General features: G+C 41.4%; 1 protein-coding gene across 2 annotated transcripts in view; it reads right to left on the bottom strand.

The window, feature by feature from the left end:
- golim4a (golgi integral membrane protein 4a) overlaps positions 1–17,635 on the bottom strand; it is a 104,136-nt gene that overhangs the window by 33,884 nt on the left and 52,617 nt on the right. For both annotated transcript variants that reach the window (XM_072255394.1, XM_072255395.1), the window contains exons 9-11: positions 12,800–13,144; positions 6,808–7,004; positions 2,148–2,224 (exon numbers count right to left, since the gene is read on the bottom strand). In XM_072255394.1, the coding sequence (XP_072111495.1) occupies positions 2,148–2,224; positions 6,808–7,004; positions 12,800–13,144 (619 nt within the window). The remainder of the gene's footprint in view (positions 1–2,147; positions 2,225–6,807; positions 7,005–12,799; positions 13,145–17,635) is intronic.

The raw sequence follows: 17,635 nt of genomic DNA, 5'->3' as shown, positions 1-17,635 counted from the left end.
CATCTCCCTCCTGGCACTTACCCTTGTAAGTGGCAGAAGTGCTACACCTGCCCATTCACCACCTCCATTCAAGGCCTCACACTGTCCTTCACATGCCAATCTGTTGGGGTCATTTATTGCATACGGTGCTCTTGGTGAGCCCTCCTTACGTTGGTGAGATCTGATGTAGATTGGGGAGAATCGCTTTGTCGAGCACTTTAGCTCCACCCACAAAAAGCAGTATTTCCTGGTGACCAATCATTTCAATCCCTATCCCCATTCCCATTCTGACATGTCGGTCAATGGCCTCCTCTCCTGTCAGGATGAGTCTACTCTCAGGATGGAGGAGCAACAGCTCATATTCCGTCTAGATAACCTCCAGCCTGATGGCATGAACACTGACTGTTCCAACTACTGTTTGTTTTTTTCCCTCTCCCTTTTTTATTTCTCCACTCTGACCTCTTACCCTCAGCTGCCTATCACCTCCCTCTGGTGCCCCTCCTCCTCCCCATTCTCCCATGATCCACTTTCCTCTCCTATCAAATTCCTCCTTCTCCAGCCCTTTGCCTTTTCCAATGCTTCCAGCAGCTTACTTCATCACCCCCACAACCCACATGGCTTCACCAATCACCTTCATCTGTCTTTCTATCCCTCCTTCCACCTTCTTTTTCTGCCTTTTTCCCTTCCTTTCCAGACCTAATGAAGGGTCTCAACCTGAAATGTCAACTGCTTATTCATTTCCATTGATGCTGCCTGACCTGTGATTTCTGCTGCTTGCTGTTATGCTTGTGAAGGGTTTGCTGCTTTCTATGAAGCAATTAACATCTGTTCTGAACAACAGGGAAGGTTCCTAAGGGGTTTCAGCGAACTTCAAGCAAGCTTCTACATAAGCTCAAGGTTGCCCTCAGACATGAGTGCACCAGTACAACTGCCCTTTGGCGCTCAGCCCTGACTGGGAGAATAAGCTGACAGCACAGAGAGTTTGGCAAGCTGCTGGATGGGAGGAAGCCCCTAACTTGTGTGTGCTCACACTGGTGTCTCCCTCCAAACTTGAGAAAGTCACAGAGTGAGATATTTTAACAACGACATCTTCAATGACATCAGCATTCAAAGGACATCTTCAAAGAACCACATTGTCCCTCTGGGAGGCTCTTCCACCTCTACTGATATCCACCTACTGCACCTTCCCATAGTGCTTTACCATGCAACATAGGAGATGCCACACCCGGCTCTTTACCGTTACCCTTCATGCAGTCCAGGACCCCAAACACTCCATCAATTTACCTGTACTTTTTCAAATTTAGTCCACTGCACACAGAGTTCACAGTGTGGCCTGTTCTACATTGTTGATGTAAAATATAAATCAAGTGACTGCATTACAGATCACCTCCATTCAGTCCACATTCAGGATATCGAGCTTGTAGTTGCTTGTTACTTCATCTTATATCTCTTTCCCGGTCTGACCTCTCAGCCCCATATACGCAGTTTTGTCAATTTAAAGACTTATCTAATCTACTGTGGTCTGCACTTCCAAGAATATTTCACCACTACAGATCTAAATTGTTCTACTCTCCACCAGAGGAGGATCTTGACTGATGCACAGGAACCAGGAGAACAGGAACTGATTTCCAAATTTAAAAATATTAAAACTTATAAGTGACTCAGGTAAAATACAAGAGACTATGGCAATTGTGTAGACTGGCATGGTAGCTTAGTGGCTAGTGTAATGTAATCAAAGTTAAATTTCTGCACTGTCAGTCAGTAATTTACACATTCTCCCTGTGACCATGTGCATTTCCTTCCACATTCTACAGCATACTGGTTAGTAAGATATGAGCATGCTATATTGGTGCCAGTAGCATGATGGCCCTTGTGGCCTATCCCAGCACATCCCCAGAATGTAAGAGTCATTCACGCAAATGACACATTTCACTGTAGGATTCGATGTTGTGATGCACATTTGGCAAATAAAGATGATCTACTCTTGAATTAAAGCCTTAAGCACTGTTTTCTACTTCACTCTAGACATGCAGTTTTGAGACATTCTTTAGCCACTTAAATTAACACCTGCAAATGAAATATTTTTCAGTTTTAATCAGTCATGCACAGTCAAATCTGCACTTCATCCAACTGGTAACATATATGGCCATTATTAGATTCAACCTCACCCTCTTCCTCTTCTTGCATATCCTGCTCATCTTCGGCTTCAGTAGCAGCATTATCGTCACGGAAATCCGACTGCCGCCTGTTATATCAAATATTCACAGTTAATAACAATCAGAAGGTATCCTGAGGGATAAGGTCTAAGATTTCACAGGCAGAAAAACAGATGAGATTCTGAAGATGAATTTTAACAATTTAGTAAAGGGATTAAAAAGCCAAGGTTAAATTCTCTGGATTACTATCTGTACCAGGTACCTGTGAATACTGCAATGAACCCAGCACAGATAAAGATGGCGCAGGATGGAGAACCCTAGGTAGATGGGATTCTGCGACTGGTTCCAGGGTAGGTGGAACAGTACCGGCCAGATTCCTGGGACTGATCCTGGAAATCCTTCCTGCAATCCTCACTAAAGCAGGATTTATCCTCTGCCCTGACAGCCATAGTGGTGACGTAATGCAACAGAATGCGATGGTGGTGTACATTTACGCAGGTGATGATAGTTCACAGAGACTTACAGATGCCAACTTTTGATTTAGTCTATCTGCAATGAAAGGATCCCATTTATCAGGTAGGTTATACCACACAACATGCTGAGTGATATCCTCAGTGTGAAGACAGAAATCTGTCTCCACAAGGTGTGTGTGGTGGTCACTTAAACCAAAGTTATCAAGAACAGATGCATCTGCTTCTGTACATTGACAGGGTTGTCAAGTATGTTCACTCACTATCTTCAAACAAGAGAAAATCTGCAGATGCTGGAAATCAAAGTAATACACACAGAATGCTGTGAGTCAGCAGGCCAGGCAGCATCTATGGAAAAGAGTAAACAGTCCACGTTTTGGGACGTGACCCTTCATCAGGACTGGACAAAAGAGATGAGAAGTCAGAGCAAGAATGTGGGGGAAGGAGAGGAAAAAGTACAAGGTACTAGGTGATAGGTGAAACTGGGAGAGGGGGAGGGATGAAGTAAAGAGCTGGGAAGTCGATTGGTGAAAGAGGCACAGGGCTGGAGAAGCAGGTATCTGATAGGAGAGGACAGAAGGCCATGGAAGAAAGGGAAGTGAGAGGAGCACCGGAGGGAGGTGATGGGTAGGCAAGGAGATAAGTTGAGAGAGGGAAATGAGAATGGGGAATGGTGAAGGAGAGGTGGGGAGTCAATTACTGGAAGTTCGAGAAATCAATGATCGAGCCATCAGGTTGGAGGCTACCCAGACAGAACATAAGGTGTTGCGCCTCCAGCCTGAGTGTGGCCTCATCACAGCAGTAGGGGAGGTCATAGACTGACAAGTTGGGATGGGAATGGGAAGCAGAATTGAAATGGGTGAGAGCCCACTTTACCGGGATCTCCCAGTGGACATCCATTTAAATTTTACTTCCCATTCCCATTCTAACATGTCAGTCTATGGCCTCCTCTATTGCTACAATGAGGCCACACTCAGGTTGGAGGAGCATCACCTTATATTCTGTCTGGGTAGCCTCCAACCTGATGGCTTGAACATTGATTTCTTGAACTTCCAGTAATTGTCCCCCCCCCGCTTCTTCTCCACCATTCTCCATTCCCATTTCCCTCTCTCACATTATCTCCTTACCTGCCCATCACCTCCCTCCAGTGCTCCTCTCACTTCCCTTTCTTTCATGGCCTTCTGTCCTCTCCCGTCAGATTCCCGCTTCTCCAGCCCTGTAACTCTTCCACCAATTGACTTTCCAGCTCTGTACTTCATCCCTCCCCCTCCTGATTTCATCAACTTTTTCCTCCCCTCCCCCCACATTTTCATTTCTCTTTTCCAGTGCCGATGAAGGTCCTTGGCCAGAAACGTCGACTGTTTACCCTTTTCCACAGATGCTGCCTGGCCTGCAAAGTTCCTCCAGCATTTTGTGTGTATCACTCACTAATTTCCTCAGTCCTGGCCTGAAAGGTGTGGTTCTCAGGACTCAGACAGGACTGTGTCACTATTGCTGACTGACTGTGAAGACCACGCTTGGGATACATTTAGTGTCTTTGCTACTTTCAGTTCTTCTCCTCAGTATTGTTCAATATGGGGAGGCATTGATTCATCAGCCGAGTGATAGGTTTTCTAATAATGATAGGCTATTGGAATGAGTACATGGGTGGTAGATGAGATATACTGTTGAGAAATGTGAAGTATTATATTTGGGTGCTAGGTGCCACACTTCAGTAAATATGTGAAGTCTTTGAAAACAGTAGAAAAAGAGTTACTGAAGTGAGTTCAGAGATGACAGACTTTAGATACCAGGATAAAATGGAGAAGATGGGATTGTTCTCTCAAAATAGCAGAAATTGAGAGGAAATAAATTGTAGAGCTAAGGGAAGAGGGCATGGAATAGGAACTAATGATTGCCCTAAGATGGAGTCAGTATAAATTTCACAGACTAAATAATACCTTCCATGCTGCTGTCTTTCTGGGACTGTCATTCCAACTGCAGGAAGAGTTTTCCTTGAGAATTACATTACTACAAACTATAGAATGTTTGAACATGCTGTATTTTCATTAATAGTACCTGATCAATTGGAAATATTTACTACACATCACAGATAGCATGTTAATTTTACACTACTTAACACACAAGTTTAATATAAATTAAAAATTCTTTAATCTAAGTAATTTCCTCTGTGACTCTTCAATGTCAGAGAGAAATCTTTATTTCATCTTTCACATTATGTCATCCAGGGCACATTTGCTACTTCCTTTCCCTCACTCTTTTCTTTATTTAAAGCTTTCTACAAAATCTTTGATCATGGTTCTTGTCCGTCACTCACCTTTTCCCTCTCCTAATCAACATCCTACTTTCTAAAAGTCAACCAGTCACACAGCCAGTTTGACTCTTTAAACCCCAGTCCCTGTTCAAGGCCTAAATAAATGTTCTCAGCTGACAATGCAGAGCAGTCCTGGGGAGTATTGTGTTAAGTTAATGACGTTTTTTAGATATAAAATGAAAGCCCTTCTTCTTCTGCAGTAATTCATGCTCCAGATGAAGAGTACAAAGAATATTTGGAAGTTGTGAGTTCTCACAGAGTGCTAACTAACACTTCCTTCTCAAAAGCAGGCAGTTTATTCAGCTCAATGTGGTTTGTGAAACCATGCTCATTAGAAAATGACAAATACATTTGCAAATGCAGCAAAAATGTCTCCATTATAAACCAATGCTTGTGTAACACTTCCAACAGACCTGCTGAAAAACTATATAAATAGAAGATTTTTCTTCCTCCCTGCAAGTCCAAATTGCTTTTGTTGCTGTTTCACAATTTGACCCAGTTGCTACCAGAGCACTTGCCCATTTCTGAGCTTTGTGAAGGTCTGGAAGAGGGGTGGTGAACATTTTCTTGAGAGTGTGTGCCCAAATTGGTAATAATCTTCTAAAAACACTAACCCTAATGTGTATCATGGTAATTCTGAGCAGAACTTTTCAATGATTAATGAACTCGTGTCAATAATTGACCTTTTAAGGAAAAAGGATGAGCCCTGTTGCTTATTTACATGTATTTACTGTTTAACAAATAATAAAAGTACGATAGAGAGATTGAAATAACATGCATTTTACAAAACCTGCTCAAAAATTAAGTACTAATCTCTTAAAAAGACAATTGAAAGACAATTGAACATCATTGCTAAATAGCATTGTTTTGTGAACATTTACTATTCAAATACTGCTGTTTTCACCAGGTCTGCAAGGATTTCAAACTGTATCATCCAATGTGACACGTCATGAGAACGTTTAAGAGGCACCAAACCGATATGAGATATTTCCTGTGAAAACATCTCACTGCTCTTGAGTTGGAAAAAATCATGTGCTACTTCATTTGGCAGTAGAGATAATCATTATGTATCCTTTTATTATGGGTTTAATGCTGCATGCCAACAAAATTTTAGCATGTGCCATCTTGGCCGTGCATACCAACAGTCCATCACTCCAGTCTGGAATATTAGTGCGTAGCATTTTCAAGCTGGTAAATGGCATGCACAACAATAAGATTTAATGAGTCTTCTGTATTATTTCTCCAACTTCCATTATGTGTCATTTGAGCTCTAAAATTAATGGGTTTGGAAGCCTCACGGCACTTGATTTGTAGGTAAGAGGAATGCATTAGTCTCTTAGGGTTGGCCTGAAGGTATTCAAGTAAAACTGAAGTTTGGCCAGCATCTGTTTTGAACTACCCTCGCCCGAAATGGATAGGTAGGAACTGATCTGCTTTGCTGCAAATTCTTTGGATGGCTATTATAGCCTAAGCAGTAGTTGCCAGCAAACAATCCAGTCTTTTTAAAGTAAAAGTTAAATATATTTCACTGAGGAGCTAAGAGAGTTAAAAGGAGTACTCTGTTAGATTGACCATATTCTACACATCTTGTTCTGTTACCATGGCACCTCTGGTCCCACAGGATCTACTCTCAGTTGTTGGCAGCAAGAAGCCGAAAATCTGGCTTCATGAAAGGGGAGGCTTCCTCTAAAGAAGCCACACATTTGGTACTGAACGAGTACTTCCAGTCAACTCATCGCTAAGGATGAGTGAGAACTCTTAGTCAGATCTATGTTACAGAGCTAAGAGCTGCGGTCATTAAAACTAAATGGGATATATGTCCCTTTACTTTTAAGCACACGTACACAAGGGAAAATTAAAGGGAGGGTAGTGCCAATTGATATTTCACCTTAAGTGTTCTTGCCGCAACAATTCTTCCTTGTGTTCTGCTTCCTGCTGGAGCCGTTGCTGCCGATGCATGTACTCCCGCAGTCTCTGCTGGTGCAACGCATCCTGCCTCTCCTTCAGTCTACGTGCTTCTTCTTCCCGCAGCTCTGCAAGACGTTGCTGTTCCAACTGTTCCTCATACAAGGATCTGTATTTCTTCTATTCCAAACAAAACCCAAAGTAATTTAACATGACTAGAGGCTATTAACTGAATATCTTTAAATTGTGCATGAATTTTATTCAAAACATATTGGTATTAGGAAGATAAACATTATCCTCAAAGCACTTTTAACAAACTATATCTATGATACAGTATAAGTATATAGAAGAGATGTAAAAAGGACAATGGTCATGTGGGATTTCAATATGCAGGTAGATTTGGAAAGTCAGGTTGGTAGTAGATCCCAAGAGACAGAATTTGTAGAACAGGATGGCTATTTAGTTGAGCTCTCTGGTGAGCTCTGACTGAGCTCACCAGAGAAAGGACAATTATGGATTGGGTTCTTTGTAATGAACTAGATTTGATTAGGGAGCATAAGATAAAGGAACATTTAAGAGTAAATGATTATAATATAATAGAATTCACCCTGCAGGTGGAGAGGGAAAGGCTGAAGTCAGATGTATAGATGCTACAGTGGACTACAGGGAATTACAGAGGCATGAGAGAGGATCTGGGGGACACTAGCAGGGATCATGGTACAATAGCAATGGCTGAAGATTCTGGCAACAATTCAGAAGGCACAAGATAGATATATCCAAAGAGGAAGTATTCTAAAGGATAGATGAGGCAACAGTGGCTGACAAGGGAAATCAAAGATAGTATTGAAGCAAAAGAGAAGGTACAGTATGTAACAACATTACTGGGAAGTTAGAGATTTGGGAAGCATTGAAAAACCAACAGAAGGCAACTAATAAAACTCTAAGAAGCAAAAAAGTTAAATATGAAGGTAAGCCAGACAATAATAGCAAAGAGCTACCAAAAGTTTATTTCAGATATAAAATGTGTGAAAGAGAGGTAAGAGCGGACATTGGACCACTGGAAAATGATGCTGGAGCAGTAATTATGGTGGACAAAGAAACAGTGGATGAACTTAATACACCGTAGTCAACATGATTTCCTTAACGGAAAATCTTGCCTCACAAATCTTTTGAAATTCTTTGAAGTAGTAACAAGCAGGATAGACAAAGGAGAATCAGTTCATGTTGTGTACTTGGATTTTCAGAAGGCCTTTGACAAAGTGCCACACTTAAGGCTGCTCAACAAGCTACAAGCACACAGTATTGCAGGAAATATTCTAGCATGGATAAAGCAGTGGTTGATTGGCAGGAGACAAAGAGTGGGAATAAAGGGAGCCTTTTCTAACCGGCTGCTGATGACCACCTGTTTGGACTGATTCTTTTTACATCATATGTCAATGATTTGGATGATGGAATTGACGGCTTTATTGCAAAGTTTGCAGACAATATGAGGAGTTGTGGGTAGTTTTGAGAAAGTAGAGAGGTGACAGAAGGACTTAGACAGATTAGGAGAATGGGCAAAGAAATGGTAAATGGAATACAGTGTCAGGAAGTGTATGGTCATGCACTTCGGTGGAAGAAATAAAAGGGTTTACTATGTTCTGAATGGAGAGAAAATGCAAAACAACTGAGATGCTTAGGGACTTGGGTGTCCTTGTGCAGGATTCCCTAAAGGTTAATTTGCAGCTTTGAGTTTGTATTCCCTAGAATTAAGAAGAATGAGGGGTGGCCTCATTGAAACCTATTGAATGATGAAAGACCTTGATAAAGTGTCTCCAATGGTGGGAGAGTGTAGGGCCAGAGGACACAGCCTCCGAGTAGTGGGGCATCTTTTAGAAGTGAGATGAGGAGGAATGTCTTTAGCCAGAGGGAGATGACTCTATGGAATTCTTTGCCACAAGCAGCTGTGGAGGCCAAGTATTTATGTTTATTTAAGGTAGAGGTTAATGGATTTTTGATTGGTCAGGGCATGAAGGGATAGAGGGGAAAGGCTGGAGATTGGACTAAGAGGAAAACTGGATCAGCTTGATGAAATGGCGGAGCAGACCCGATAGGCCAAGTGACATAATGCTGTTCTATATCTCTAGATCTTAAGTATTTTGTGTTAGACTTTAATGTGGATGACACTAGCAATATGCCAGAAATTTGACCGTATCAGTAAGCAGAAATGAGTGTTGCTAAGGAGAAGGTGCTTAGGAAGCTGAAAGGTCTGAAGGTAGATAAGTCACCTGCACCAGATGGTCTACACCCCAGGGTTCTGAAAGGGACAACTGAAGAGATTGTAGAAGCATTAGTAGTGATTTTTCAAGAATCACTAGTTCTTGAATATTTCCGGAGGACAGGAAAATTGCAAACGTCACACCACTCTTTAAAAGTGGAGGGAGGCGGAAGAAAGGAAATTATAGGCCAGTTAGCCTGACTTCAGTGTTTGGGAAGATGTTGGAATTCAATATTAAGGGTGAGATCTAATTTTACTTGGAGGAACATGGTAAAATATGCCAAGGTTAGCATGGTTTCCTTAAAGGCAAATCCTACTTGAAAAGCCGTTGGAATATTTTGATGAAGTAACAGGTAGGATGGACAAAGGAAAATCATTTACTTGAAATAAGTAGGCCTTTGATAAGGTGTTGCATACGAGGCTGCTTAACAAGACAGAGCCCATGGCACTACAGGAAAGTTACGAGCATGGATTGGCTGACTGGCCTTTTCTGGCTGGATGCTGGTGACTAGTGATTTTCAATATGGGTTGGTGTTGGGACCACTTTTTTTCAAGTTATATGTCAATGTTTTGAATGACAGAATTGATGGCTTTGTGGCCAAGTTTGCAGATGATATGAAGATAAATGGAGGGGCATTTAGTGTTGAGGAAGCAGGGAAACAGCAGAAGTACTTAGACATATTAGAAGAATGGGCAAAGAAATGGCAGATGCAATAGACTGTTGGGAAATGTATGGTCATGCACTATGGTAGAAGGAATAAAGACATAGGTTATTTTCTAGACAGGGAGGAAATTCAAAACTCTGAGTTGCAAAGGGACTTAGAAGATTCCCTAAAGGTTACCTTGTCAGTTGGCCCAGTGGCAAGGAAGCCAAAGGCAATATTAGCATTCCTTCTGAGAAGACCATAACATAAAACCAAGTATGTAATGCTGAGGCTTCATAAGACATCGGTCGGACTGCAATTGGAGTACTATGAGCAGATTTGAGCCCCTTATCTAAGAAAAGATGTGTTGGCATTGGAGCATGTCCATAGCAGGCTCAGAAGAATGATTCCAGGAATGAAAGGGTTAACATATGAGGAGTGTTTGATGGCTCCGGGTTGTACTCGCTGGAGTTTAGAAGAATAAGGGGAGATCTCATTGAAACCTATCAAATATTGAAAGTCCAAGACGGGGTAGATATAGAAAGGATGTTTCCTATAGTGGGGGAGTCCAGGACCTGAGGGCACAGCCTCAGAATTGAGGGACATCCTTTTGGAACAGAGATGAGCAGGGATTTATTTAGCTAGAGGGCGGTGAACCTGTGGAATTCATTGCCACAGATGGCTGTGGAGACCAAGTCATTGGGCATATTTAAAGCAGAGGTTTATAAGTTCTTGATTATTCAGGGCATCTAAGGTTATGGGGATATGGCAAGAGAATAGCATTGAGATAGATAATAAATCAGCCATGAGTCAGCAGAACAGACCAGATGGACCGAATGGCTTAATTCTGCTCCTGTGTCTTAGGGCCTTATGGTCTTTGTCTTAAGAGATCCATATTTATTTGTGAACATCTTTCTCTTTTAGCATGGTTGTAGATATTCTCAGATTCTTTTCCCATGTTAATGCTAATATACTCTTCTGAATTAACTTCTCCCTCTATCATACTTTTTGCTCATTCTTAAGTGTTTTCCTGTCTTATTCCTCATAAACTTATTCCTCACAATAAGGAAAATGTAAGCATCAACTTTTGATCTATTAGTATTCCTGGCTTCCTTACTTAACCACTGATTGATCACTATTTATGTACAATTTCTGAACTATTTATTGAAATGCTTGCCATTGTTTATCTTTTGGCAAAATTTTAATTTAATTTCCCATCTTTTTGTAAACAGTGCACTTGCCATATTAAAAACAACTGAATTATGTTAAAGATTCTAGTTGCTTGATGAACTCTCTTTTAATTTAAATATAAAACTCATTTTGTTATCACTTTTATCTGCGACTCTCTAAAGATGTAACTAAACCTGCCTTATCAAACAAGAAGAGATTTAAAACAGTTTGTTCTTTAGTTGATTTCAAAATGTATTGTTCCAGGAAACTGTCCTAAATACATTTCATAGGCTCATCCACGTCCTTGCATTTGCATTGGCTGTTCGACCTGAAACATTAACTTTTTTCCACTTTCCACAGATGATGCTGGCCTGCTATTTAGAGTAATTTTTGCTCTTTATGTTATATTTTCAAAACCCACAGAGATTTTTATTTTCTTATTACATATATGATAAAGAGTTAAGTATATGTGAAATTGATGATTATGCCCACATAGGGGAATGTACATTTAACTCTGCTCTCATCCAAATTGTTTTAGCCAATCCTGAATAGCTTAGTATAGGGCTGAGGTTATTTGGTTTGATCAAAATCACAATACTCATAAAAATCAGGAAGAAAACAGGAATAAGACATTCAAACATATGAAAAAACTACACAATTCCATTAATTACTGGATTCCTGAGAGCCTACTTTTGAAACAAGGTAACTATTATAATCAAAAGGACATAATTATTTCTAAATTTTCTTTCAGAGTATGTAGAAGATCAGGTTTGAGTGATTTATTGGAGTCCTTTGAGGTAGTGTCCCTTGGATAAAGGGTAAACAGTGGATATATTATATATGGATTCCCCAAAGAAATACAATCAAAAGTTACTGCAGAAAATATAGTGTTGATGGAAGATTCGCTGGCTATTGGGAGGCACAGAGTACAAAATGAGTCATTTTCTGGTTTAAGGGCTGCAGTGAATGGTGTGCCACAGGAATTAGTGCCAGGTCCCCAATTTTTTACAATTGTAGTTTGTTCAGGGTTTGGTGAGGGTGAGGTAGGGGGTGGGTAGACAGTTAAACCCTCCTCATGATATTACAGATTTGCAAGCAAAACAGAAATAATGCCATATTTTCTGATCTTCCAACTGAACATTTTTTTTTAAAGAAGAACAAATCTAAACCTCACCTTGACCTGGTCTCCATTGCGTTTCCTTTATTACATTTTCACACATATGTCTATCGCTGATTAGAACATCAATCCAGCTGAAAATTTGGATGGCATAGTCAACAATGACAAAAGGTTACAGAAAGGTTGAGAAGTTTAAGAAGAGAGATTACCTGTTCCGGTCACATTGGAGTTCATTACTGACACAAAACTACGGCAAGAGCAGAAAATTATTTGGACGAAGTTGAGCAAGAAATGCTTGAAAAGATGGATATGAATTTGATATCCATCATGAACTTTAGAGACAATAGGAAAGTCGGAGATTGAGTGGTCATTTGTGAGGATATAAGATCAAAGGGTCTGTGTCTTTGAGCACAGGAGACATGGCATCTGATTGCTAACTCAGGCGCCAGGAAGGGAAGTTATATGGTCAGCAGTTTAGTGGAGACAGGGCCAGTGGAGCTGAAGGTGGAACTAAAGGAGAAACAGAGTTTGGGAAGGTTAGGGACAGGCGGAGGTGAACCGGAAACAAAATGGGAGTATGCCTCCACACAGGAATGAAGTAGCCATGGGACAAAACAGAAGAAAGACAGGTAAGAAGTACTATCAGACTCAGAAATTCATGATTCTTCACATTTACTACTGGAGATGGGAGCGTGGAAACAAAGAGCAGGTCAAGAAGATAAGAAAAATAGATTTACTTTTGCATTCATGTTCTTGAAACAATAAATAAAATAAAGTTAAATATTACCTTATTAGGACTGTTTGTGGACAGATTTTGTTCTCCTCCGTGGTCATTCCCATTTTCGTGATCTTCATTCAGATGATTTTCAGTTTCCTCTTCCTCTTGATGTTGTCCATTTGCTCTTGCCTGATCCACTATATGACCTTCTCTCTCTTCCTCACCCCACTCACGATGATGCTCCTGTCCTTCATTTTCATCCTGGTCCACATCTAAATGCCCTGGCAGTGGATTCCTGTGCCAGTTTTCATGTTGAGGATATCGCTTCTCCGGTTCTTCTTCATTATCTTCTCTTGTTTTAGAGATCTCATTCTCTTCTATCATTGGCTTAACATGTGACAGGCCACCTTCTCTCTGAAAGACGTACATGTGTAACTTTATTTATTCATTGCACTGGCTCTAGTCTACTGCCCCTGTTTACAAACCTAGCATAATCTGTTGAAGTTCACAATCACAGAAGCATAGATCACCAAATCAAATTCCCCATTTGCCCATTAAATCTGCACTGACTATCCGTTTACAGCAAAGTTTTCTCCGTCACCAGGAGAGTGTGAAAACTCCACACAGAAAGTACCCAATGTCAGAACTAAACACCAGTCTCCAGTGCTGCAAGGCAGCAACCTTACTGACTGTGCCACTCTGCTTCTCTTCATTGTAAGCAGCTTTCATACTTCTAAACTCCAGGGAATACAGATCTAATTTCCGAAGTTGCTTAGGACAATGCTCTCATCTCCAAATTAGACTGCTAAACCTCTTTTTGACTACTACTATTGCAGTATATTCTTTCCTAAATAAGAACTCAAAACTATGCCCAGTAATCCAGGCCTCCAATATGAAGTACAACAGTCACAGTACTTCCCCACTTTCAAACCTCAACTGTCTTGCAATAAAGACAAATATGCTATCTGCCTTCCTGCCAGATAACTTCATGTAACTCATGCACAAGAAACCCAAGATGTCTCTATAATTAGGTCAACTGAATTTTTTAAAAATCATTTTTATAGTAGTTTGCCTTTAGATTCCTCTTACAGAAGTGCATCATCTTACACTTTTCCACTTTAAACTCCATGTGCCAAGTTTACACCCACTTAAACATCCTAATTATCCTGTTACAGAGTCCAAACATTCTGACTGCTGCAGCCCTCCCTTGGTGTTATTGCCAAACGTGGATCCCATATCCTCTGTCCTTCCTCCATGTCAATATTTAGAATAGTAAATAATTGGGGGTCAAGAACTAACCCTTAGGACTCTTCAGAAGTTATATCCTCCCAACCAAAAAAGTGACTGGTTTAATCTAATTCGGTCTGATGCCAAGAAAAATTCTTCAAATATTGGAGAACCCTTGACCTTGAATTTCTAACATGCATGCAATATTTTTGTGTATGATGTGATTGATATTCTTTGTTAGACCGTTTGTTAAATGAAATCAAATTATAACAGCTATAAGAACAATATATGCTGAGAATGGTCTTCAGAACAAACAGCATCAATGACAGAGAAATTGTTTCTCTCTGTCTCGGTACAGTTTGATTTGCTAAATATTGCCAGCATTTCCTATTTTATTTCAGGTTTATCTCATCTGCAGTATTTTGCTTTTGAGGATCAAGACTTTATTCCCTGGAGCGTAGAAGAATGAGGGGAGATTTGATAGAGGTATATAAAATTATGATGGGTATAGATAGAGTGAATGCAAGCAGGCTTTTTCCACTGAGGCTAGGGGAGAAAAAAAACCAGAGGACATGGGTGAAGAGTGAAGGGAGAAAAGTTTAAAGGGAACATTGTGGGGGGGCTTCTTCACACAGAGAGTGGTGGGAGTGTGGAATGAGCTGCCAGATGAAGTGGTAAATGTGGGCTCACTTTTAACACTTAAGAAAAACTTGGACAGGTACATGGATGAGAGGTGTATGGAGGGATATGGTCCAGGTGCAGGTCAGTGGGACTCGGCAGAAAAATGGTTCGGCACAGCAAAGAAGGGCCAAAAGGCCTGTTTCTGTGCTGTAATGTTCTATGGTTCTAAAAACTTCATATTTTCAGAATCAGAATCAGGTTTAATATCACTGGTATATGAAGTTTGTTGTTTTGTGGCAGCAGTACGTTGCTATACATAATAATAATAATAGAGGGAAAGAAGGAGGGAAGGAGGGAGGGAGGGAGGGAGGAAGGAAGGAAGGAAGGAAGGAAGAGGAAGGAAGGAAGAGAAAGAAAGAAAGAAAGAAATAGAAGTAGGGATCTATCACACCAGACAAGACCCACGATGCACACTGTGCAAAGAATCTGCTGAAACCATCCCAGCACATAGTAGCAGGGTGCAAGATGCAGACAGGGACAACATACAGTGAACAGCACAACTAAGTTGCAGGACTTGTGTATGGGAACATATGTGCTGCATATGGATTGTTAACATCTGCGTATGCTAAGTCCAAATGGAGACAGTAGTAGAGAATGACAGAGCTAAGATCTTATGGGACTTCCAAATACAGGCTGATAAGCAGGTGCTGGCCAACCAAACAGACATAGTAATAATGGACAAGGAATAGAGAGAAGAAAGCAATAGTAATAGATGTGGCAATCCCAAACAGCAGTAACATCAGGAAGAAAGAATATGAGAAGCTGGAGAAATACCAGGGCTTGAAAGAGCAACAAGAATGAATGTGGAAGGTTAAAGCCAGGGTAAATTGGCAGTGATAGGAGCACTTGCAGCTGTGACAGGTGGACTGGGAGAGTGGCTCCAACAAATCCCGGGAACAACACCTGAGATCTCAGTCCAGAAGTCTCATGGCATAGGGGAAAAAGCTGCTCGAGAAAAATTTAGTGTGCGTCTTCGGTCTCCCGTACCTCTTCCTTAATGGTAGCAGTGAGAAGCGGGCATGTCATGGTTGATGGTGCTCCATCATGATGGATGCCAGCTTGTCGAGGCAACACCTTTTGAAGGTGTCCTCAGTGCTGGGGATGCTGATATCATGATAGTGCAGACAACCTCCTGCAGCTTATTCTGATCCAGTGCAGAGGCCCCTCCTTACCAGATGGCGATGCAACTAATTAGAATGCTCTCCACGGTACATCTGTAAAAATTTGTGAGTGTCTACGGTGACATTCCAATCCTCCTCAAACTCCTAATGAAATATAGTCGATATTGTGCCTTCATTGTAATTGCAACAATATGTTGGGCCCAGGATGGATCTTCACAGATGTTGGCACCTAGGAACTTGAAACTGCTCATCCTTTCCACTGCTGATTCCTTGATGAGGACTGGTGCGTTTTCCCTTGATTTCACCTTCCTGAAGTCCACAGTCAATTTCCTGGTCTTACTGACACTGAATGCAAGGTTGTTTCTGTAACACCATTCAGTCAGCTAATCTATCTTCCTGTATACCTTCTCGTCACTGTCTGAAATTCTGCCAACTGTGTTGTAAGCAAATTTATAGATGGCATTTGAGCTATGCGCAGCCATACAATGGTGGTTGTAGAGAGAGCAGAACAGTGGGCTAAGATCGCATCTTTGAGGTGTGCTAGTGTTGATTGTCAGAGAGGAAATATTATCTCTGATCTGCGCAGACTGTGGTGTCCCAGTGAGGAAGCCAAGGATTCAGTTGCAAAGGAAGGTACAGAGGCCCAGGTTTTGGTGCTTGTTGATTAGTACTGAGTGTATAATGGTGTTGAATGTTGAGCTGTAATCAAATAACAGTAGACTGAAATAGGTATTGCTATTGTCCAAGTTATTCAAAGCCAAGTGGAGAACCAGTGAGATCGTATCCACTGTAGACCGACTGTGGCAATAGTCAAATCGTAGTGGGTCCAGGTTCTTGCTTAGGTAGGAGTTGATTCTGGCCATGACCAGTCTCTCAAAGCACTTCATTACAGTGGATGTGAGTCCCACTGGGACACAGTCATTGAGGCAGCTCTCCCTGATCTTCTTGGGCATTGGTATGGTTGTCACCCTTATGAAGCAGATGGAAACTCTGACTGCAGCAGTGAGAGATTGAAGATATCCTTGAACACTCCCACCAGTTGGTTGGCACAGGTTTTCAATATCCTACCAGGTACACCATCAGGGCCTGATGCTTTGTGAGGGTTCACCCTCTTAAAAGATGCTCTGACGTCAGCCTCCGAGACAGAGGTCACAGGGTCACCAGATGCTGCAGGTGTAGCTTTATTCTCTGTTACAAAGTGAGCATGAAAGGCATTGAGCTCATCTGGGAGTCAAGCATCACAGCCATTCATGATGTTAACTTTCACCCTGCCGGTGCTGATGAGTATTTTTTTCACACTTAAAATAGCCTTCTGTAGGTTGTACCTGGATTTCTTATATAGTTCTGGATCACCGATCTTGATTGCCACGATCTAGCCCTCAGCAGGCTATGAATGAATCTCCTGGTTTATCCACAGCTTTTCGTTTGGATATGTCCACTATGTTCTCGAAGGCACACACTGATCGAGAGAAGTCTTCATGAAGTTGGTGACAACTACAGCATATTCATTCAGACTCGAAAATGAATTCCTGAATATTGTCCAGTGCACTGACTCAAAGCTGTCCTGTAAGCACTGCTTCGCCTCCCTTGATTATACCTTCTTGGTCCTCACCAACAGCACTGCGGTCCTTATCTCTGCCTATATGCTGGGAGGAGAAGTACAACCAGGTGATCAGACTTTCCAAAGTACTGTCTAGGCATGGGATGGCACAGTGTGCATTCTTGATGGTGGTATAACAATGCAGTTCACCCAAAATGTTGGAAGAACTTAGTAGATCAGGCAGTATCTATGGAAAAAAATAAAGTCGACATTTCGGGCCAAGACCCTTCTTCAGGACTGGAAAGAGATGGAGGGAAGGAGGATAGCAAGAAGCTA

The sequence above is a fragment of the Mobula birostris genome, chromosome 4, assembly GCF_030028105.1.
Source record: "Mobula birostris isolate sMobBir1 chromosome 4, sMobBir1.hap1, whole genome shotgun sequence".
Classification (NCBI taxonomy): domain Eukaryota; kingdom Metazoa; phylum Chordata; class Chondrichthyes; order Myliobatiformes; family Myliobatidae; genus Mobula; species Mobula birostris.
Note: the sequence above shows the minus strand (reverse complement) of the source record. Positions and strands in the feature narration are given on the sequence as shown.